At 36.7% G+C, this 23,397-nt stretch overlaps 1 protein-coding gene across 2 annotated transcripts in view; it reads left to right on the top strand.

Annotated features, from left to right (window-relative positions):
• The window catches only part of VPS45 (vacuolar protein sorting 45 homolog), a 66,937-nt gene that overhangs the window by 2,921 nt on the left and 40,619 nt on the right, over window positions 1-23,397 (top strand). The window contains exons 3-12 of one of the 2 annotated variants that reach the window (XM_032397035.1): window positions 2,473-2,533; window positions 7,683-7,762; window positions 9,050-9,118; window positions 9,240-9,377; window positions 9,822-9,932; window positions 13,428-13,562; window positions 14,000-14,113; window positions 14,513-14,680; window positions 22,841-22,999; window positions 23,203-23,310. In XM_032397035.1, the coding sequence (XP_032252926.1) occupies window positions 2,473-2,533; window positions 7,683-7,762; window positions 9,050-9,118; window positions 9,240-9,377; window positions 9,822-9,932; window positions 13,428-13,562; window positions 14,000-14,113; window positions 14,513-14,680; window positions 22,841-22,999; window positions 23,203-23,310 (1,143 nt within the window). The remainder of the gene's footprint in view (window positions 1-2,472; window positions 2,534-7,682; window positions 7,763-9,049; window positions 9,119-9,239; window positions 9,378-9,821; window positions 9,933-13,427; window positions 13,563-13,999; window positions 14,114-14,512; window positions 14,681-22,840; window positions 23,000-23,202; window positions 23,311-23,397) is intronic. The other variant, XM_032397036.1, reaches the window with a different exon arrangement.

Genomic DNA, 23,397 nt, shown 5'->3' with positions numbered 1-23,397 from the left:
CATCCTAGCAGAGACCCACATCACTTAATTCCTGGATTAACATCCATACCTATCACACTGAACACCATTGCTGCTTAATCTTATATACTTATGCACCTACACCAATATCTTGAGTCTGTATCATTTTATTCATATCTATGCACAGGAACATATAATGGCTCAATTTTACTTCCATGATTAAATCAATCTTTAGTAGCCCAGTCCTTAAATCCCTCCTTTAGCTGGTTTATTCTGCCTTTATGTATCCAGCCTCCTATGTCCAATCTCTGCTCCTCCACTATTGCCAACTGCACCTTTTTATCATCCCTCTACATGCTCATTCCTCTTCTCTATTCGTTCTCTTCCCCTAATTAAAGGTTCTTTAGCCTTCTGTCCATTTTCATCCATCATTTTCTAAATCTAGCTTGAGTCCTCCTATAAAACTCCTATACTATTTCAACCTTATTTTGTATATTCTCTTTATATTCATGATCTTCAACTCCAAAGCACTCTTTTATCATGCTTGTATATTATATTTTTTCTAAAATACAAATCTGATCATGTCACCCCCACTTGAAATCCTTGAATGACTTCTCATTGTTTTTATGCTAAAGGCAAAACTCTCAATTGTGGTTCTGTGTGGTCTAGTTCCTGTCATTCCTACAGCCTTATTTCAAACCATTCCCCCTTTTGCTCTTAGCCACATTAATCTTTCAGTTCACTTTGTTCCATCATGCCACAGGACCTTTGCACAGGCGCTTCCCTCTGCTTGGAACTTCTTTACTTCCTCCCGCAAATCTTCCCTGGTTTTGCTGTCCAAGTCAAACCCCCGCTCTTATAAGCACTTACAGCACCATCTTCTTCTCCCTTTTGTTTGTCGTAGTTGAAGTTTTATATGGTTTGATTAATATCTGTCTCAACTACCAGCAGTAAGCTCCATGAAAGTAGAGATGGTATCTGTTTTTTCACACTGTTATGTCTCCAGTGCCTGCTACATGGTGGACCTCAATAAATAGTTCCTGAATTAATGAATACATTAATACTGTGTTACAGTCATTTCCAGTTTTTCACGTTTGTAGCTCATGAAAGTTTGGTGCTGAGAGGGATCTTAGAGATCATCTAGTCCATCATTTCCTAATAATTTTCATTAGAGAACCTCTTTATATATATGTGTATATATATATATATATATATATATATAAAATGTGTTCTTAAAAATGATTTTTCTTGGGGCTCCTGGGTGGCTCAGCCATTAAGCATCTGCCTTCAGCTCAGGTCATGATCCCAGGGTCCTGGGATTGAACCCCGCATCAGGCTCCCTGCTCAGCAGGAAGCCTGCTTCTCCCTTTCACACTCCCTTTGCTTGTGTTCCCTCTCTTGCCGTCTCTCTCGCTGTCAAATAAATAAATAAATCTTTTTAAAAAATCATTTTTCTTTAAGATTATGTTGTAAAGTTAATTTTAATGTATTTTTTAATCTAAATGACAATTTTAAAATTTTTTTTCCCATTTAACAAGCAATATGTATTGCTTATATTATTTTTAGTTCTTTTAGGAAATGTATGATTTTTTTAAACGTTCAAAACTGTATTTCATATCATGTTTAGACTGGGGACCAAATTCATATTGAAATTTAACTATGTGTTAATAGTATCAAAAATAGATAAAACCTGCATTATGATCTTATGTAATTGAAATTCTTATGTTTTGACCATATAAAAATCAACTTTTTTTACTTCTAAATTTCATATTTCATTTTTATTTTTTTTAAGATTTATTTATTTTATTTGAGAGAAAATGTGAGTGGGGGGAGGGGCAAAGGAAGAGGGAGAAAGAGAACCCCAGGCAGACTCCCCGCTGAGTGTGGAGCCTGACCCTGGGCTTGATCCCATGACCCATGAGATCGTGATCTGAGCCAGAATCACAAGTCAGACGCTTAACTGAATGAGCCACCCAGGGGCCCCCATATTTTGTTTTTAAATAATGTAATTGTATGAAAGGTCTTAGCCTGCTGTTTGCAAATACTTTACAAACATTACAATTGTACAGTCTTAGGTACCAATAAGTTAAAAGCCAAAGTGAATACAATTAAGTGTATTTTTTCTTGAATGTTGTTTTTAAAGAACTAGATGCATTTTGATATTCTATCTAAGAATATTGATTAGATGAATAATTTATAGATAAGCAGCCTGAGGCAAATTTGCAGAATTATTTTCAGTTTTATGTTATACTTCAACATTTGTATTTTTAATATTTTTAAATCTTAATTTGGCCAAGGTAATGCAGCTCATTAATATTATAGATGATTCCTGATCATTATATTTAATGTATCTCTTTTTCACCTTCAGCCCTCATCCCCACAACATACACTTAAATCTAGACCTCAGCACTCAGTAGACTCTCAGTAAATACTTAAATAAATCAATGAACAGTATTTATTATTTTTTCACTTAAACAATTCTTACATATTATTTATTTGTTGTTTCCTTTCTAGGAGAATGTGGATTATCTGATTCAAGAGCTCCGGAGACCAAAATACAGTATATATTTTATTTGTAAGTATATTATTTCACTTATTCCATCATGTAACTGTATCCTAGTAGTTTTTTTTTTTTTTTAAGATTTTATTTATTTATTTGACAGAGAGAGACCAGCGAGAGAGGGAACACAAGCAGGGGAAGTGGGAGAGGGAGAAGCAGGCTTCCCGCGGAGCAGGGAACCCGATGCAGGGCTCCATCCCAGGACCCTGGGACTATGACCCCAACCGAAGGCAGACGCTTAATGACTGAGCTACCCAGGCGCCCCTGGTCATAAGACTTTTAATACTTTGAAAGGACAAAAAAATCAGACTCATATAGTGACTGATTCAGTTAACTTATTGATGATATGAAGTGTCCAATAGAACAAACTAGCTAGGGGCGCCTGGGTGGCTCAGTCATTAAGCGTCTGCCTTCAGCTCAGGTCATGGTCCCAGGGTCCTGGGATCGAGCCCCGCATCGGGCTCCCTGCTCCGCGGGAAGCCTGCTTCTGCTTCTCCCTCTCCCACTCCCCCTGCTTTTGTTCCCTCTCTTGCTATGTCTCTGTCAAATAAGTAAATAAATAAATAAATCTTAAAAAAAAAAAAAGTCTTATGACCAAGCAATGTTATTTTATTTTTTTATTTTTATTTTTTTTAGGAGTCTCATGCTCTACCGACTGAGCTAGCCGGGCATCCCCTTATTTTTATTTTTTTAAAAGATTTTATTTATTTATTTGACAGAGAGAGAGAGAGAGAGAGAGAGCACAGGTAGGCAGAGAGGCAGGCAGAGGGAGAGGGAGAAGCAGGCTCCCTGCTGAGCAGGGAGCCCGACACGGGGCTCGATCCCAGGACCCTGGGATCATGACCTGAGCTGAAGGCAGCTGCTTAACCAACTGAGCCACCCAGGCGCCCCCAAGCAATGTTATTTTAGAGAGCTAAGTGGGATTTTCTATATCATTGATGGATTAGGTAAAAATTACTTTTTAAGTTTTACTTTGCCTATCAAGATTCTTTATAAGTCAAAAATTACAAGTAGCCAAATTTCACATCCCACCTCTGCAAAACAAAACAAAACAAAAAAGGTGTATACTTATTCCTATTTTATACTTTTATGAACTGAGGCATAGAAGCTGATTTCTTTACTTGGAGGAGGATATGCTTGAGTTTGTTGGAAAAGCAGAGATTTACTTACATACCAGATGAAAACATTCCATTTCTCTTTGCTACTTTATGTAATGCTTGAAAGTACAAGACATCCAGTAGGTATCTCTTTTGTACATAACTTTTTGGGGGGATAGGGGGAGGGCAGAGTTCTGGAAATAAACTAGGTTTGTGGTTACTATACATTTTATATGATTTTTCTTGATGTAATACATTCTGCTTTGGAAGTTACATCCATTCTCCTCTAGATGTCATTATTGATCTTTATGGGATTAGTAAGTCTAGTTTATTTGGTGCCATTTGCAAAACCAAGGACAAACCTTAACTCTCAGTATGTAGGGCATTTGCAAAATTTTAAAACTTACTTGAAGGCTTTGGAGTTTTAGGGTTTAGATTATACTCCAAGATACACATACTTTCTACACTATATGCTACAATTAAATAATGGTATCAAAAATTAACATTTGTGATAAGAGTATTTTATAAAGAACTTTCACATATATTATTTCATTTAGCCCTTACAGCAACCTCAAGAGGTAAAAATTGGCAATTTTATTACTTTCCTCCACGCTAGTGTTTGTTTGGGTTTTTTTCCTTTTGGCTATAGTCACAGGCTTTCTTTTATAATTTAACTTTTTATTTTGAGACAATTGTAGATTCACATATAGTTGTGAGAAATAATACAGAGATCTCATTTATTCTTAAACCCATTTCCCCCAGTGTAGCATCTCACATAACTAATAGTACAATACCACATCCAGGATATTGACACTGATACAGTTAGGATACAAAACATTTTCATCTTCATAAGGATCTCTCATATTGCCCTTTTATACCAGATCCACTTCCCTCCCACCCAGTCCCCTTATTAACCTCTGGCAACCACTAACCTGTCCTCTATTTCTATAATTTTGTCATTTCAAGAATGTTACATAAATGAAACTATACAGTATATAACCCATTGGGATTGGCTTTTTTCACTCAGCATTCTTTAGAGATTCATCCAGGTTGTGGCATGTATCAATAGTTCATTCCTTTTTATTACTGAGTAGTATTCCATGTTATGGATATACCACAATTTGTTTAACTACCCATTGGAGGATATCTGAGTTGTTTTCAGTTTTGGCCACTACAAATAAAGCTGTTATAAACATTTGTGTATAAGTTTTCGTGTGAGCCTGAGCCTTTATTTCTCTGTAGTAAATAATGTCCAGGAGAGCAATTGCTGGGTCATATGGTAGTTCCATGTTTAGTGTTTTAAGAAACTGCTAAATGTTTTCTAGAGTGACCGTACCATTTTACTTTCCACTAGCATTGTACAGGTGATCCAGTTTCTTTGCATCCTTATGAGCATTTGGTGTTGCCCTCATTTTTTGTTTTAGCCATTCTGATAAGTGTGTAGTCATTACAGTATTTTTAGTCTGATCACAAGTTAGGTACTTAGGAAAGTGTAGAAACTTTTACTTAGTGATGTGTGTGTGTGTGTGTGTGTGTGTGTGTGTGTGTAGGAATATATGAGAGATTCCCTGTGCTGTCGAATTTAAGTAGACATATAATGGAATCACTTCTTGTGCTGAGGCTCTCATTTAAAAATTGAGTAGGTCGGGGCGCCTGGGTGGCTCAGTCATTAAGTGTCTGCCTTCGGCTCAGGTCATGATCCCAGGGTCCTGGGATCGAGCCCCGCATCGGGCTCCCTGCTCAGCAGGAAGCCTGCTTCTCCCTCTTCCACTCCCCCTGCTTGTGTTCCCTCTCTAGCTGTGTCCCTCTCTGTCAAACAAATAAATAAAATCTTTAAAAAAAATAAAAATAAAAATAAAAATAAAAATTGAGTAGGTCATGAGATGAAAGACTCCTTTTTCTTCTAAAGAGAATTCTTTGAGGCAGCAGTTGAGATTAGTAACCAATAATCTAATGTCTATTCTTCTGGTTCTAAAGGTTGTTTGATCTGCACTGTGATTCTATGAAGTAGAAGAAAAAAATGATATATATTAAAGTAGCACTAAAGCCTAGGAAAAATAGACTCTTGGAACTTGGATAAAGCAATCAATTTCACAATTTTATTTGATTAAAATGAACTAAATGAGTTTGTATATAGTGATTTTATCCATTACAAATTTTCAGCACAATTTATATCAACACTAAACTGGCCTTCTGCTCATCTCATTTTTTTATAATTTTATTTTTGTATTTTTATGTCTACTAAATATATTGTATAATAGGCTCCTCCTTCCTTTGTTAAAAAAAAAAAAACCTCTATTATGGAAGTTTTCAAATATATACAAATAGTATAATAAATTCCAATGTACCCATCACCCAGTTTCAAAAGTTGCTTTGCCATGGCCTAGCTTGTTTTAGCTATACTGCCACCTACTCCCCCACCGATGTTATTTTGAAGGAGATCTAAGGCGTCATATGAGTTCATCCCTAAATATTTAAGTATGCATCTCTAAAAGATAAGGACACATTTTATAAAATAACCATTATTATACAAAACAAATAAAATAAAATACCATTATTATACATATCCAAATAATGAAAAATAATTCCTATTTTCAAATACTCAAGTGTTCAAATTTCAAATTCTCTTATGGTTTTGTTTTGGTGGTTTTCTCACTGTTTTTGTATTTGAATTATGATCATAATAAGATCCACACAAGCTGTTGATTGATATGTTGTTTAAGTTCCTTTCATCTTCTATAGGTGTTTTCTCTCTCTCTCTGCCTGTCTCTCTCGATGTCTCTCTCTCTGCAGTGCAATTTATTTATTGAGAAAACTCTATCGTTTTGTTAAAATTTCTCACAGCCTGCATCTTGCTGATTGCATCCCGATAGGGTAGTTTAACATATTCTTTGCAGTTTAAAATTTCCTGGGGCGCCTTGGTGGTGCAATCTGTTAAGCATTGACTCTTGGTTTTACTTGCTTTTTCTTTATATTTTTACCACCTAAATATGGGTCCTAAAAACAATCATTTAGGGGTTTTTGGTTGTTGGTTTTTTAAGATTTTATTTATTTATTTGAGAGAGAGCAAACGCACAAGGAGGGGGAGCAGCAGGGAGAGGGAGAAGCACGCTCCCCACTGAGCAGGGAGCCTAATACGGGTCTCCATCCCAGGCCCCTGGGATCATGACCTGAGCCAAAGGCAGACACTTAACCGACTCAGGCACCCAGGCGACCCACTAAAAATTTGTTCTTAAAAATGATTTTTCTTGGGGCGCCTGGGTGGCTCAGCCATTAAGCATCTGACTTTGGCTCAGGTCATGATGTCAGGATCATGGGATCAAGGCCCCCGTCGGGCTCTGTGCTCAGTGTGGAGTCTGCTTGAGATTCTCTCGGCCTCTCCCTGTTCCCCTCCCACTTATGCATGCTCGCTCTCTCTCTCTCTACAATAAATAAATGATTCTTATAAACAAACAAAAAACCAAATAAATGAAATATTCCTCTATCCTTTAGGAAATTGGTACTTGGATATAGAAGCTTAATTAGATTTAGATTTGATTTCTTCTTGGGAAGAATATTTCATAGTCAGTGTTGTGTGCTTTCTTTGATTGTCTCTAATTGTGATATTAGCATCAATTGATGCTCAATGCCTAGGTCCATCCATTGATTCATTAGTGGTTGATAAAAATGATGATGTTTTAATTCTATCATGATCATTCCTTCTTTGTTTTTTAGCTGGAATATTTCCATAAAGAGAAATTTCCCCTCATCTACTATTTGGTTATCTGTGGTACAGTTTGTATATAAAAGAATAAAAACTCACTTCTTTCCCTTTACTTGCTATTTTCAGCATAATGACTTGGTTCCCTGGCATCCTCCAATGCCTACGTGGTGATCTTTTTTTTAAGTATTATTATGAATTTATGGATTTAAATATATTTGTACTACTCATTTCAGTTTGAAGGTGTTTGACTTTGACATATACCACAGTGTATACCAAACTTCACTTAGTCATTAGGCTCTTTTATGTCTAATTGCAGCAAAAGTGATCTCCTTTGAGTCAGCCACAACTCATATGTCTGTTTCAGATTTCAGTAATGTGATCAGCAAGAGTGATGTGAAGTCATTAGCTGAAGCTGACGAACAGGAAGTTGTGGCTGAGGTTCAGGTAAACATATTGGTCCTCAACACATCTCCTATATTGGCCCGTTTTAAAGATTTGAGTCTAACAATAAGAAAGGTACTGTCTCAAAAGGGAGGCTATTGATCAGACATTGTAAATGTGCATTCCACCAAACTATTTATACTCATACTTAGAAAGTTTGTAAGAGGTATCAAATTGGGTGGGAACAGAATTAAAGGAGTCAGTGGGAATAAGGAGATTGGACTGGTACTGGATCCTACTGAATGGGTAGGGAGGGTTTCACAGGGTTGGGAATAGAGTCAGATATATTCTCTGCTAGTTTTATGAACCACATTATAAGAATGTTCATCTACAGGGCTATGTGGGATTGGAAAAGAATAGGAAGTAAAGGATGTGAAAGAGGTTTGTTAAAGTTCTGTTTGTGATTATCTTGCTCTGGGAGGTAAAAAGTAGACTTTTGTCATTAGGCTAAAACTTGATAACTCCTGAATATTCTGCATGCTATATAATACATCACATCAGAACATGTCATGTTACCACTTACTTCTTAAAAACTTTAGTGTTCTTGAATACATTTATCACAAATGTCTGAATACATTTATCACCTAAGTGAAGAATAGGGCAGCAAATTAACAAGTTTTGGATTTTCAGAAGGGATGTGCTAGGTGATAAATGAATAATAATAAAAAAAAATGACCTATTTTAAAGACTTTATTTATTTTTATTTGAGAGAAAGAGAATGAGAGACAGAGAGCACGAGAGGGAAGAGGGTCAGAGGGAGAAGCAGACCCCCTGCTGAGCAGGGAGCCCGATGTGGGACTCGATCCGGGGACTCCAGGATCATGACCTGAGCTGAAGGCAGTCGCTTAACCAACTGAGCCACCCAGGCGCCCAAGAATGACCTATTTTAAAACATATTCTCCCTCATGAGAATACACTGGACCAAAAAAAAAAAAAAAGAATACACTGGACAGCAAAGTTCTTTTTCATCTGTGTGTAACATTGTATATCCTATAGCAGTGTCTTATTTTTACTAATTGATAAGTGTACACAGAAGTCTCCAGAAATGTAATATACATACTTCTACAACTTTTTGTTTTTTAAACGATTATTATAATTGCTGCCATTTTATAATTTATTCTTCCACATTGACTATTGCTACTCAATTGATCAATTTTTGTATCTCTTTTACATCTGCATTTCCTCAAATTTGATTATATCACATAGTATTATATCACATATGAAAATATTACTATATGATACAGTTGGAATTTATGAAATGACTGACTTATCTTGATGCTTTGATTGCAGGAATTTTATGGTGATTATATTGCTGTGAATCCACATTTGTTTTCCCTCAATATTTTGGGTTGCTGCCAGGTATGGAAGGAAAGGATAAAAAAATAAGTTTATTTATCAGGTGGGAGTTAATTCAGCAAGTAATTGGACTTGTAAGAAAAAATTCACGTATTTTCTCTGAATATACATTTTTAACAAAAAGGGTCGAAATTGGGATCCAGCCCAGCTATCCAGAACAACTCAAGGACTGACAGCTCTCCTTTTATCTCTGAAGAAATGTCCCATGATTCGCTACCAGCTTTCATCAGAAGCAGCAAAAAGACTTGCAGAATGTGTTAAGGTATGGCTTTCCCTATCTCCAGTTCCAAAGCATGAAGACCATCCATTTCCTTATCATATTTCAGAAACTATAGCAATATTTTTTCTATAACCAAGGAGGTGACGTGTTAGTTTTACTGGCAAAGAGGGAGGTCTTTGTAATAAAAAATCAAAAGCAACAAATTAGGGCTAAAATTTTTAGGCTTAACTCCAGAAACATTTGCAAGCTAAATAAGTTAAATACTTATTTTGGTCCAATTAAGCCATTTGTAAAATAGAGTTTTAAATCCTAACCTCTTAAACAGGATGCTACCAAACTTTGTCAAGCCTTTAATCCTTTTCGGAAGGCCTATGAAGGTGCAAAGAACTGTTGTTAAATGTGTTTTTTATGTATTAATTTTCTGTTTATGTCATCTCTGTCTGCAACTAATTGGTTGACCAAACCATCTTTCTCTCACATCCACAGCAGGTAATAACTAAAGAATATGAACTGTTTGAATTCCGGCGGACTGAGGTGCCTCCATTGCTGCTTATTTTAGATCGTTGCGATGATGCCATCACCCCGTTGCTAAACCAGGTGCAGAACCCTTTATTAGCGTAATAGAAACATGATTTCAAGTGGTATTCATCAAAATGCAGATGTGGAAATGAATGGTGTCGTCCATGTATTTGCCTCCTTATTTTCAGCTTTTTTTTTTTTTTTTGCCTTGTATTTCCTGGTGTTTTGGTATCTCTATTCTTCCAACCATGGTCTTCCTTTGGCTCTTTCTTCTGCCTCATCTTTCCTGTTCCCTTCTGCCACCACCTTCACCTGATCAAGGCAACTTCTAGGTTTCGCTTCTCCTTTTCCAGTATCTATTTGCAATTTTCCATTCTTACTGCCATTACCTTTGTGTAGACCCTAATCTCTTAAAGGAATACTGAAATAGTCATCTACCGATTCCTCACTTTTATTTTTTATTTCATTTTTTTATAAGAGATCAAATCTACACTTTTATTTATTTGCTTTTCAATAAGTTTCAATCCTTGAGGGTACAGCATCACATGGGTTCTGTGTTCAGAGGCCTTAGCAGGAGGTTTCTTCAGAATTTGACATGAGTCATGCCACTGTTTCCATGAGTATGAGTTACCTTCTCCAGATTACTCTGGTTTTGTTCAGTTTGCCACCAGGAGTCACTGTGTTATTCCTTGCTTTGAACACATGAGCACATCTCTTGCCTAGATAGAACTTAGTTTTATCTTGAGCATGAACACCTTCAATTTTAAGAAGAGCTGTGTGTTCCCTCTGGTTCTGGAGATCCTGCTTATTGCCAGCAAAAAATGACCTTGAACCACAGCCTTCCAGGCATATTTATCATTTTAGGAGTCCTGCTCCCAGCAGGCCTCCACAGGCTCCAAGATGCCTGAAACAGAAAGGCCTTGATTCCCCTCTTTTAATTTCTTTCTACTCTAATGTATCTCATAGACACAATGTTGTTAAATCACTTTTCCTAAAGCACAGTTCTGATCTTACTACTCCTGACTTAAAAATCTTTACTGGGGGGCACCTGGGTGGCTCAGTCGTTGGGCTTCTGCCTTCGGCTCAGGTCATGATCCCGGGGTCCTGGGATCGAGCCCCACATCGGGCTCCCTGCTTGGCGGGAGGCCTGCTTCTCCCTCTCCCACTCCCCCTGCTTGTGTTCCCTCTCTTGCTGTGTCTCTCTCAGTCAAATAAATAAAATCTTAAAAAAAAAAAAAATCTTCATTGGTTCCCATTTGCCTACTGGCTTAGATACAGACTCCTGAACTTGGCATCCAAGAGCCTTCACAATGTGGGCCCAGCCTTAACCTACAGCTCACTACTGTGCATATATGCCGTGTGGTTTCCGGCCATCATTTTATTCCTCTTGTGACCTCTGTCTAAACGCTGGAATGTTTCGAATACCTTCTCTCCCTATCTTCACCTATCAACATTCTCCTTTAAAACCACTCTAAACATCTTGAAGCCTTTCATTCTTCTAGTCAGACATGTTCTTTTTTCCATTAAATTACTGCAGAACTTTGTATCTCTCTTATGTCTTGTGCTTCATTTGCCATGTTGTACCTTTGATTGTTTTCACACAGTCCTTCCAGGCAGACTCTCTTACCTGTGTTCTTCTGCAAGTATAAGAACAGTACCTTACAGGGGCACATGGGTGGCTCAGTCGTTAAGTGTCTGCCTTTGGCTCAGGTCATGATCCCAGGGCCCTGGGATCGGGCCCCCACATCGGGCTCCCTGCTCCGTGGGAAGCCTGCTTCTCCCTCTCCCACTCCCCCTGCTTGTGTTCCCTCTCCCGCTGTGTCTCTCTCTGTCAAATAAATAAAGTCTTTAAAAAAAAAAAAAGGAACAGTACTTTACACAAAGTAGACGCTTTATTAATAGTGACTTTGAATTCGTAGGGAAAGACATAGTTTATATTTCAGTTTCTTCCCAGCTTATAATCATGTTAATGCTAGGAGAAATCTGTGGAGTGCAGCTTCTCTATAATAGGATAGCCTTATATTCCTAAAATACAAAGTAATATCTGTTCACTAAAGAAGTTTTGATAATATAAAAAAGTAGAAAGAAAAATGATTGCCTCTAATTCTGTTACCCAGAGAAAAACAACCATTCATTCAACTAATTTCATTAAAGACCTATTATGTGCCTCCCAGGTATTGTGTTAAGTATTGGTGGGTGGCTCAGTCAGTTCAGTGTCCGACTCGTGATCTCAGCTCAGGTCTTGATCTCAGGGTCATGAGTTCAAGCCCCGTGTTGGGCTACACATCGGGTGTGCAGCCTACTTAAAAAAAAAAAAAAAAGAAGTATTAGAGGTAAAAGGCTAAAAGATGCAATCTCTGCTCTCAAAGAGTTCATGATCCAACGGGGAGAGAAGTAAACTGATCATTTTAATTATAGAGTAAGTACTAATGGTAGAAGCATGCACAGGATGCTGTCTATGGAAGCATAAATATTTTGTTATACTTATTTTACATGCCCCCACGAAACTTGCTTTTTTTTTTAAGATTTTATTTATTTATTTGAGAAAGAGAGGGAGGGGGAGGGGTCAAGACAGAGAATCTCAAGGACACCTTGCTGAGCACAGCCTGACTCTGGGCTTGATCTCACAACCCATGAGATCATGAACTGAGCCAAAACCAAGAGTCAGACACTTAACCAAATGAGCCACCCAGGTGCCCCTGAAACTTGCTTTTTTAAGGATTCATTTGGCAAGTATTTTAGGAAATGAAGCACCTTCTTTTATAACCTTAAGTTCTTTCTTAATAATTATTATCTAGATTGCTTAAGATGAAGTAAAAGTATATAAATATTTCTAGCATTTAGATTCTAGATTTAGAAAGTAATATGCTGGAAAATACTTAGTTTTGTATAATGGACCTATGACTAGAAGAAACCCATTCTCCATAAATGGTGAGAAGGCAAAATTTGGGGTTTCTCCCTTCCATTTTCACCAAATAAGTTCACATTTTGAAGAATGGAAACCAATCCTTCTTCACAATTCATATTAAGTAAAAATATGAAATAAAATGGATTCAGAGGCAAAGCTTCTGAATATGTGTGTTTTGATCAACTCACAAGGTTTGTTTCTGATAATATTAGTGTTCCCAGGATAAATATAGCACCACTCAGATCTGTAAAAACACACTTCTCATGCTGCAGAAAACCACAGAAGCGTACAGGAAATGGTACAGCTTGTAACTGCAGTACCCATGTAGCCCTATCTGCGAAGCCAAAAATATACTCTTAATTCACAGGCAAAAACTGGAGCTAATGATAGACCTAATTTGTTTTCTTTCTATCAGGAATATTAATCTTGCTGCCCTTCTTCCAAAAGTGTAAAATCTAAAAGTATTTTGACCTTTAGTTTAACCAATTACAATGAGTCTTAATGCTGAGTAGAACACAAAATATTAATAAAACTTGAACTAAATAAAGAACCTCTATGTAAAGAAGACTAGTTGCTAAGAATGTTACCAGTTTTTGTTTTCCTCAACATTTACTATTTCCATGTTTGTCAGTTACCAATTTTTTTTGTCATAATTCTTCATTTAGTGGACATATCAGGCCATGGTCCATGAACTACTGGGCATAAACAACAATCGGATTGATCTTTCCAGAGTGCCGGGGATCAGTAAAGACTTAAGAGAGGTGGTCCTATCTGCTGAAAACGATGAATTCTATGCTAACGTAGGTGGTTAAAATTTTTTTTAATTGTTTTTAGTTGTTGTTATGTAAGAAGGCCAGTATTGACTTGTTCGAATGAGAATAGTTATGGAATTTCATGTGGAAGGATGATAGAGCATCCTGTAGATAAACTGCATCTCAAAAGAAGGCGGAAGATTTGGATTCTGACCCTTTAACGGTTTTTTTTTTCTTCATAGAATTCACATATTTAGCTTTGTACTTTTAAAATTAGAACCCAATTTATTTACTTCTGTAGCCCTTTGTGAGAATAGTAATGGTATTCATCACCAGTGTCCTGGCCAATGTCCGGATTTGGTCATTATAATGGAATTTTCTTGCCCTTCAATTCTGCCTTCGGGATTCTTTTTCACTTCTTCTTTTAAATGGTCTGAAAGTCAGACTCTTCGATAGAACTGTGTTTCCAATTTCCTTTTTCACAGAATATGTACCTGAACTTTGCTGAGATTGGTAGCAATATAAAGAATCTCATGGAAGACTTTCAGAAGAAGAAACCAAAAGAACAGCAAAAACTAGAATCAATAGCAGACATGAAGGTAAATTGAACATGTTCATGGATGACTAACATGCAAGACTTTGGAACTATTCATGTAAGCAACATTTCTGGAATATTCTCAGTCTGATTTCTGCCTTGATTTTGTTTGGTTTGAGATAATTTTCTGTACTGTTTCTCTTTAGGAAACGATATAGTGAAAACTTCATAACAAGCCATGTGCTTCTTTCCATTCTTCAGTCACATTTGGACTATTTAAAAAGTCAGTCTACTGACATGTACCAGTTCTTCTCTTTTTAAGCAGAAACAAAATGCCATGGGATTGAAAGTTGTAGATGCCTTAGTCTGGGCAGAACAATTCCTGCTTATTTTTTCCCTTCATGCATGTCTGTCCTCGGTCAAGAAATAACAGAACCCCCAATTGCTGTTTTTCCCATGGCAGGCTTTTGTTGAGAATTACCCACAGTTTAAGAAGATGTCTGGGACTGTATCAAAGCATGTGACAGTGGTTGGAGAGCTGTCTCGGTTGGTCAGTGAGCGGAATCTGCTGGAGGTTTCAGAAGTTGAGCAAGAACTGGCCTGTCAAAATGACCATTCTAGTGCTCTCCAGGTATCTATTCAGTCCAATTTGATGAGCACCTACTATGTGTAAGGCACTGTGCCAGGCAGAGCAAGAGATACAAAGGCAAGTAATCCTTCTTCACCAACATGGAATTTATAATCTAACAAGGAGTTGAGACAAGAACACAGATTAGTTTTATTTAAGATAGATTCAAGAACCACAGGAGAAGAATAATGTGCAATAGCAAAGGGTTCAGACAATTAACTGAGTATTTAGGAGGGCATCGTAGTCTACTAGGAAGAATACTAGACTAAAATCAGAAGATCTGCATTTTAGCCACTTGCCACCTACTGGCTTTGTGACCTGGAGCTGTTGGCTTAATTTCTGAGCCCGTTTCCTCATCTGTAAAATAGGTGTAATGATATTTATCTCACAGTGTTGTAAGGAAGATTTTAAAGATACAATATATATTAAAATGCATTATCTAAGTTTTTTATTATTGAACACCTGCTCTTCGTTCCATGAACATGTAAATGCCTGCTACATGTACATTGTGCTGTAAGGATCCAGAGGTACAAAGAAGAAAGAGATACCATCCTTTTCCTCAAAGAGCTCACACTATATAGTAGGGAAGAAAGAAATTTAAACCAAGAATTACCATGCTATAAGTGCTATTTACTAGAGGTATTTACAAAGGGATGTGGAAATACAGAGGAAGGACAACTGTTTCCCCTAAGGATGAAGCTTCTTAAAGAAGAAGATGACATTAGATTTGGGTCTGGACAAATAAGGAGGAGGGCACCAAACAGTAGAAGTGCACCAACCAGAGAGAAGAGGGGAAATTCTTGGCAGAGAGAATGCAGGCATGGAGATGTGGAGGGAGAAAAATTAAGGGAACAGAGAATAATGCAGTGTAGCTAGTGCAGGGTACAAGATGAGGAATGGTCTTAGATAAGCCAGAAAGACAACCTGGAACCTGATTATGGACATTGAAAGGAGATTGGGCTTTAATCTTAAAATGTTGAGAGCTTCCAGAGTATTTTAGAAGAAAAGGGACATAATCAGACTCTGGCCTCAAGAAATTTACAGTATTGTTGAAGGGACAACACTAAAGCACAAGGAGCACTTAGGCGGTGTTTCAAGGTAATATTTAATTAAGTTAAAATTGTGATGCTGACTATAATTAGATTTGAGGTTATTAGGGACAGTTCCTTAGAGAAGGTGATATTAAGATGGGCCATCAAGAATGAATAGAATCTGGGGGAGGATTTCAGTCAGGGATAACAGCAAAAGCAAAGAGGCAGAAGTATGCAGAAAATAATAAACAGTGTGACCTGTTGGAGAGTGGGTGTGGAAGAGAAATAGGAGATAAAATTGAATTGGTAAACAGGAACCAGTTTATGAAGAGGCTTGTAAGAGGAATTTGCACTTGCTGAGATAAGCAGAGAGATCCATTGTAGGGCCATATGTAGAAAGTTGATACGATGAAAGCAGTATTTAAGGAAATTTAATCTAGTAAGGGTATTTTGGAGGTGAAAAACCTGACGTTGGGCTAGTAGACTCACAGTGATAGTACTAAAAATGTACAGTAAGGGCAAATCTGAGAGACAGTTCAAAGGGAGAAAACAATTTAGCAACAGGTTGGATATAAGGATAACAAGACAGAACAAATTCGATAATTCCAAGGTTCCTGAGAAATGACAGTGTGGTATCACTGGCAATAAGTCACTTGGGAATGAGCGTCCTTTGGGAGGTAGCCATTTCTAAGGCACTCACCATAAGTGCATTTCCTTATTAGTAGGACCCTATATTCTACAACTTAGTCTCTTTCTTTCCCTGCTGTAATTTGACTTGACTTTATAAAATAAAGCCAGCATGGTATAATGGAAACAACACAGGCTTTGGAGCCAGACTGTCCTGGCTTTTATCCTGTCTCTATATACCAAAGTTTTTTTGAGAAAATATTACTTATCTTGCCCAAACCTCAGGGATAAAGATTTCAAACTTCTAGATTTTTATCAGGATTCAGTGAGATATGTAAAATGCTTCACATATGATAGGTGCTTTGTAAATGTTGTTCCCTTCCTCTAAACATAATGCTTTAAATATATGGTACAACTAAAACAAAGAAATCCACCCACCTGTGGTTGCTCTAGTTATAGCGAGGTCTTTACTGGGATTTACAATTTGTTACGTTTTACTGTTTATTAAGATTTCCTCTGAAAACATCATCAGTTTGAAAATCATGAAGATTCTATTTGTTTATATTTATGAAAAGTACTTCTATCAACACTGAATTTTATCCCTGTGTTCTTAAATCCTTTCAAAGAACTTTTAGGCTGATTTTATTATTTTTTTAATTGTATTGAATTCTAATTCTTAAATAGATGATATAGGTTCCTGGTGAAAGAGGTATGTAGTAAAAACTCAGTCTGTTACTAGTCTCACATGCATCCTTACAGTTATTCTGTATATGCGCAAGTCTGTGTGAGTGTGTGTATCTCCCTCTCTCTTTTTTAAATTCAAATGATAACATACTGTACACATAGTTCTGCATTTTGCTTTTTCACTTAACCCGTGTATCTCAGAGACTGTTCCAGATCAGAACCTAAACACTCATTTTTTTTAATCACTAAGTAGTATTCCTTTATAAAGATGTATAGCAATCTGTTTAATTTGACCAACTTACTTGAAGCAGTACTTACTAATAACAGTTTGCAGTTTTGTGGGCCTAATAAAAGTATTCCTATGAAAACTTTTTATTTTTTCCAAGAAAATAAATTTTCTTTTCTTATTAAATAAAAACAAAATTTTGTCCTGTAATTAAATGTAAATTTCCTTGTTTATCTTTTATTTTTCCCTTTGAAACAATAGAACCAAACTTAACCACTAGCCAGTTTTAGTATCTTTATTTGTATTTCTCTACCATACAGAAAGCAGTTAGACAAGTTTACTATAATTCCTTGCCTGAAACCTTATTTCTTGTTCACTTTAAAAGAAAAAAATAGATACTTTAAAATATGAATTCCATTTATGATCCACTTTATATTTTAAAAAGTTATCCTCTGAAGGTTTTCTTGCCCATGTTATTAGGGTTTTACAGTGAGCCGTTGATTTGGACTCCCCCACCATAAAGGATTTCTTTGGCAACATGATTTAAATAGTCTATAAAGGGAGCTTTTGTTTGATAATGAGTACATGCCAGGGGCCTGACCCCTAGATGGGTTATAGCATTCCTTGGCTTGACCTTAGATAATACGTCATGAAATAATGAATTGAGGTTTTTGAGTAGAGATGGTGTTTGCTTTATTGAATAGTAACTATATCATGATGAAGGAAAAAAATACATATATTGCTAAAAATTAACTTATATAAATGACTGCCACTTCTAACCAGTTATCCTACAGGCTAACAAAAATTTGGTTTAGAAGAATTTTCACTAGAACCGAACTGCAATGTACTATCATTAAAACATATCTATAGCCTTGGAAAAGACTCATTTGATTAGTGAGGAGGATTTTTTTTTCATGCCATGAAGAGAAATATCTTCAGAAAGTAAGCAGTTTTCCCCCATCGTGTGTCATGTCATAGCTTTTCATTTAGAAGGAAGAACTAGTCTGTTTTTATATCCTTCTTTCCTGACCTTGGGTAAAAGGCCTCAAATCATCCTATTAAAGATATAAAGACTCAATAAATACTTCTTAGAAAAATTAAGAGGAAGAGTTCTGTTTGAAGCAGTATGGAGTACTGGCTAAGAGCTTGAGACTTTGATGGCTTGGGTTTGAAAATTATAACCACTCTTAGTCTTTTTGTCTGTAAAATGGGGAAAAATTACAGTACTTACCTTAAAGATTTTTGTGAGGGTGTAGTGAGCTAGTACATGTAAAGCACTTAATATGGCACCTGGTACTTAAAACATTCAATAAGTAATAACTGTCACATTATCCATATTATTATTTGATGATACATTCTGTTTTCTCTATGGCATCTAGGATATTGTTTTCTAATCTACTCATCACCTCGGATCTCTCTCTCTCCCAGATTTCAGAAGGGTTTTCTGCTTTTCATTAAAATCATAAGAAAATTGTTTGGGACACATTGAGGTGACAATTTTACTTTCACCAATTAAGAATAAAAATGATCATTTTCTCTCTAAACCAACATTTAGCCAGTGTTTCAGACAGTGTTGACCAGCAGAAGACCTACAGCAAAGCTAAATTTTATGTTGACAAGTCATTAAGGAAAAGAATACTGACTCAGATGTATTTACCAGTCAGTAGAATTGGGTCCTGCCTACTTTCTATAATTTTTTCTAGATAAGCTCTTTATAGTCCCATAACACTGTTCTCTCAAACTGTTAGACTCATTTTTTTTTTTAATCATATCAGCATGTTAAAGGCTTCTGCGAATTTCATCTTGCTATTCTAATCTGCTGGATTATTAATGCTAGTCATTGATGATTTTACTACATTAATGTGATAGTAGATAACAAGGTAGAGTTCCTGTTCTTTAGGTTAAATTAAAACAAAAAATAAAGACTATTTTTAGTTGCTGACTTCATCTGTAATTTATACAGTGGTATAACTAAGTCATTATAAAAATTTGTTCTTGTTGTGCTGCTTCATCATAATTTTGGTAGAAGAAAACAGAAAAGTTGCCCAAAACAATGGAAGGATCTTTAAATATCAGAAAAGAATTGTTTTTTAATTGATGTTTTTTGAGTGAACATTAGCTCCTTTTTGAAACTTGACCTTCAGAGAGAGTGTTTTTGCTTTTCTTTTCCTATTCCTTGATTAGGCATATATGAATGTTAGAATTCAGTGAATTCTGTGTTTGAATCCTATCTTCTTAAGAGGACAGTAGTTTTCTTTTGCTCTTTACTCAGCCATTGTTATGTGAAATATACTTTTCTCTCTTGAAAGTCTCAATGGTTATGGAAAATTTCATAAAATTTCATAAGAAAAGAGAAACCAGAAGTTCATTATGTAATTCACTCATATTTCCAACATATAAATACCACCGTGTAGCAGATACCTGCTGTGGAATTAGAAGTCTCTCGGATTGTTTTCTCTTCTCTGGTTAGTACCCTGGAATCTCAATATAACATATACCACCGTTGGTCAAGTTGATGAGTCAAGTAGCCATGAGTGAAATGTTCAAAATTAAATCAGAAGATAGGGCGCCTGGGTGGCTTAGTCGTTAAGCGTCTGCCTTCGGCTCAGGTCATGATCCCAGGGCCCTGGGATCGAGCCCTGCATCAGGCTCCCTGCTCAGCAGGAGGCCTGCTTCTCCCTCTCCCACTCACCCTGCTTGTAGTCCCTCTCTCGCTGTGTCTCTCTCTGTCAAATAAATAAAATCTTTTTGAAAAAAAATAGTAAGTCAGAGGATAACGTGGGATCCAGGCAGACAAAAATGCCCTTCCTCTTCAAGGACTTACATAGCTGAAAGAAGAAAGAACTCAGCTTGTACCTACATGTTTCCTTTCATGAGGAAATAGATAAGCCTAGCTGGAACGCTGACCTGAGTCATGGGTTGGGTCCTAAGGGATCAAAAGTAGCAAAGTAATCTACTCAAAGTAATCTTGGATCAGATCTGAGCCACATCCTCAAGGGAGAGCTAAGAGTCAAGCCAGGGACTCTAAATACCAGCACCAGATCTCAAGGAAGAGAAGTGGAATTCTTTAATGGGAAAGAGCCAAGAGTCAAGATGCAAGTGAAAGTAGTTAGAAAGGGAGCAAGTAGGAAGGGTACCAGCTGGTTGGGGCAGTCTTTGTCCCTATAACAATTTTGTGGTTTTATACTTGAGAATCTCAGATTTGCTGAAAAATACAGAAATTGAGTAGATTTAAGGTAAAAAGAGAGTGATCCCAAGGGCAGGAATTGAAACATTGTGCCTTTAAAAAAAAAGTGGCAACAGAGATCCCAGATGGATGTTTTAAACTTAGGCTAAGTTGATGAGAGACATAGGAAATAGGGTATTCTTATTATGGTAGAAACTAGTGGCAAATTTGAACAGGTATTCTAAATAGTCTGTATTCTGTGATTGCTCTGGAAAGGGTACTACAAAAGAAAAAAAAGTAAGGAAATTCTTATGACTGCAGGGTTTAAATCTAAAGAAGAGAAATATCTTCCCTTTTGATTCCTTAAAGATGATGCTAGTGAAATATTCACCCAGAAAAGCAACAATAGAAATCCTACCCAGAGAACTTCCTACTTGAGAGCCACCTGGGTGGTTCCCCATGTCATCATAGTCCTCTTTGGTGTGAACAGAAGAGTTCTTAAACATTAAGCCTGGTTGTTGTGAAGTATTAAAAAGATAAGGTATGTGAAAGCATCTCATAAGTTGTAAAGTTCCATTTGGATGTATGTCCTCAGACTCTAGTGCCCTCCAAGGCTCTTGCCAGTCTTTCAACTCAACCCATTTATTTCTCTGATTTCCATATTCCTGTTAAGAGCATCTCCTCTTTTAGTCTCCCAGACTAATTCTAACACTTAACTGATTCTTTAGGGCCTTTTGCATGAAGTCTTTCTTGATTCCTCAGCAACCAGATGTACTTTTCTTCACTCTGTGTCCCCTTCCCTGCATTGTGCTGATTCTCAGTTTCTGTTTCTTGTTTTGTTTTTTGCATACATATGTTTCTGTTATAATACCACATGTGTTTTCCTGAAAAACCTCCAGTTCTGCAAAATCATGTACTAAAAATAAACAAGTATTATGGGAAAATAGGATTATAAGCAGGTCACGTAAAATCCACGTAACTAAAAAAAAGTCTATATAACTTTGTAATCAAAGCCCTAATAAAAATAGTGACAATCCTAATAAAAATATTAGCACAGTTAAATCTCCACAGACATTTGTACCTAGGAATATACTCAGTCCATCCTTTGTAGCCTTCCTTACTCCTGGGGCTCACATTTTATTCTTCAAGATGTAACGTCAGAAAAACTTTTGCTTCTATACAAACTAGTTTCACCAAAATTAAAAATACAATATGGGGATATCAGTCAGTTTTTGGCTGTCATTTTGTTTGCTTTTTAACTCAGAGAAATTTCTTCACATCCTTTTCATTTGCACTTGCCCTTTCCCCAGATATCTTAATACAGTGGAAAATATAACAGCTCTTAAAGCTACAAAACCAGCTACTTCTTGCAGAAAACTCTTGTGTAGGGTTTACATCCTTTCTTCTTAACATAGTGTTAAGGCTTCCTCTTAAAGAGGAAGCTTGGCCCTATTCCCTTCTTAATACTAACATAGTGGAAAAACTACATATGAGCCATTATACCTTCTGTGTTAAACTGACACCATTCCCATATTTAATGATCTCATAGAGTTAAAGTGCATTCAAGAAACGTGCTTTGTAGCAGAATAGGCTGTAATTGTTTCATTCCCCTTCACCTCCTTGTCTGTGAACTCACTGAGGAAAGAAACTGTGTTTAACTCACCTCTATATCCTCCAGTGCCTGGCATAGTACCTTATGCTTAGAGGGGGATCACAGAGTAGTTCTTGGCTTGAATTAATTTGTTCTGCTGCATAATAAGCATAAATACATACTATGGGGAAGTTCCTTAATATGAGGATTGACAAAACCTAAATGATTTTGTCCAGCTTCCTTTGCAGTCAATACCTGCCCTCCTAAGATCACAAGTGTTCAATTTAGAGATTACACACTCATTTTCTATACATACTCATATCTCTGAAAGGCATGTGGAAACATATTGTTACATCTGATGCTTCTTGGAGATTAAGCCCAGTCCTCCTACATAAAATTCTGCCAACTTGTCTCCATTTCACTGGTCAGTCACTAACGCTAAGCAATAGTTTTGCAAGTCAACGGGTCAGTTCTGTTGTGTGCTGTGTTGATTGAAATGGTGGAAATAGTATATGTTCCTTGTTTCAGCAAGGAAACTGCAACCTTTCCCACATGAGACCATAGACCATCTCATCAAAGGAAGGAAAGAAGGAACTATCCATAGTTAAATTCATTTTTGTCCTAAAGCAATTGCAATGGGAAATTCTTGTCTTGGGCAAAGGCATTTAATTTTCTGTAGTTGAAACAATTGCTAAACCTATAATCTGTACATTGCCATTGTAGTAATCTTAGTCATGAACTCAGATGCATCACTGCCATTCATTAGACTTACTAGACTTAAGATCTTATACATCACTCAGGTGAAGGGGAGATAAATATCAGCTCTTTGTTTTTTCAGAATGTAAAGAGGCTCCTGCAGAACCCCAAAGTGACAGAGTTTGATGCTGCCCGCCTGGTGATGCTTTATGCTCTACATTATGAGCGACACAGCAGCAATAGCCTACCAGGACTAATGATGGACCTCAGGAATAAAGGTGTTTCTGAGAAGTATCGAAAGGTAATCAAATTTATATATTAATCCCACCAAACAGCTAGCAGCTCTATTATTATATTCTTAGTTCTGACAAATCATACTGCTTTTACTCAGAAATGTATAATTATGTCCTCTCATGTCTTCATTTCCTTAATAAAGGTATTTTCTTATGAAATGAGTTTCCTGATCCCCAAGCAATAAGAGGTGGTTCTCTTTTTTCCTAATAGCTTGTGTCTGCGGTAGTTGAATATGGTGGTAAACGGGTCAGAGGAAGTGACCTTTTCAGCCCCAAAGATGCTGTGGCTATTACCAAACAGTTCCTCAAAGGATTGAAGGTGTGGCATCTCCTCTATACTTTACTAAATGAGAAACAGTGGAAGCCCCTGCGGCTGAGAGTGAATAAATAAGATCTTCAGAGTAAC

The sequence above is a fragment of the Phoca vitulina genome, unplaced genomic scaffold, assembly GCF_004348235.1.
Source record: "Phoca vitulina isolate PV1807 unplaced genomic scaffold, GSC_HSeal_1.0 scaffold96, whole genome shotgun sequence".
In the NCBI taxonomy this organism is placed as follows: Eukaryota; Metazoa; Chordata; class Mammalia; order Carnivora; family Phocidae; genus Phoca; species Phoca vitulina.
This window is presented reverse-complemented; position numbering and strand designations above follow the sequence as displayed.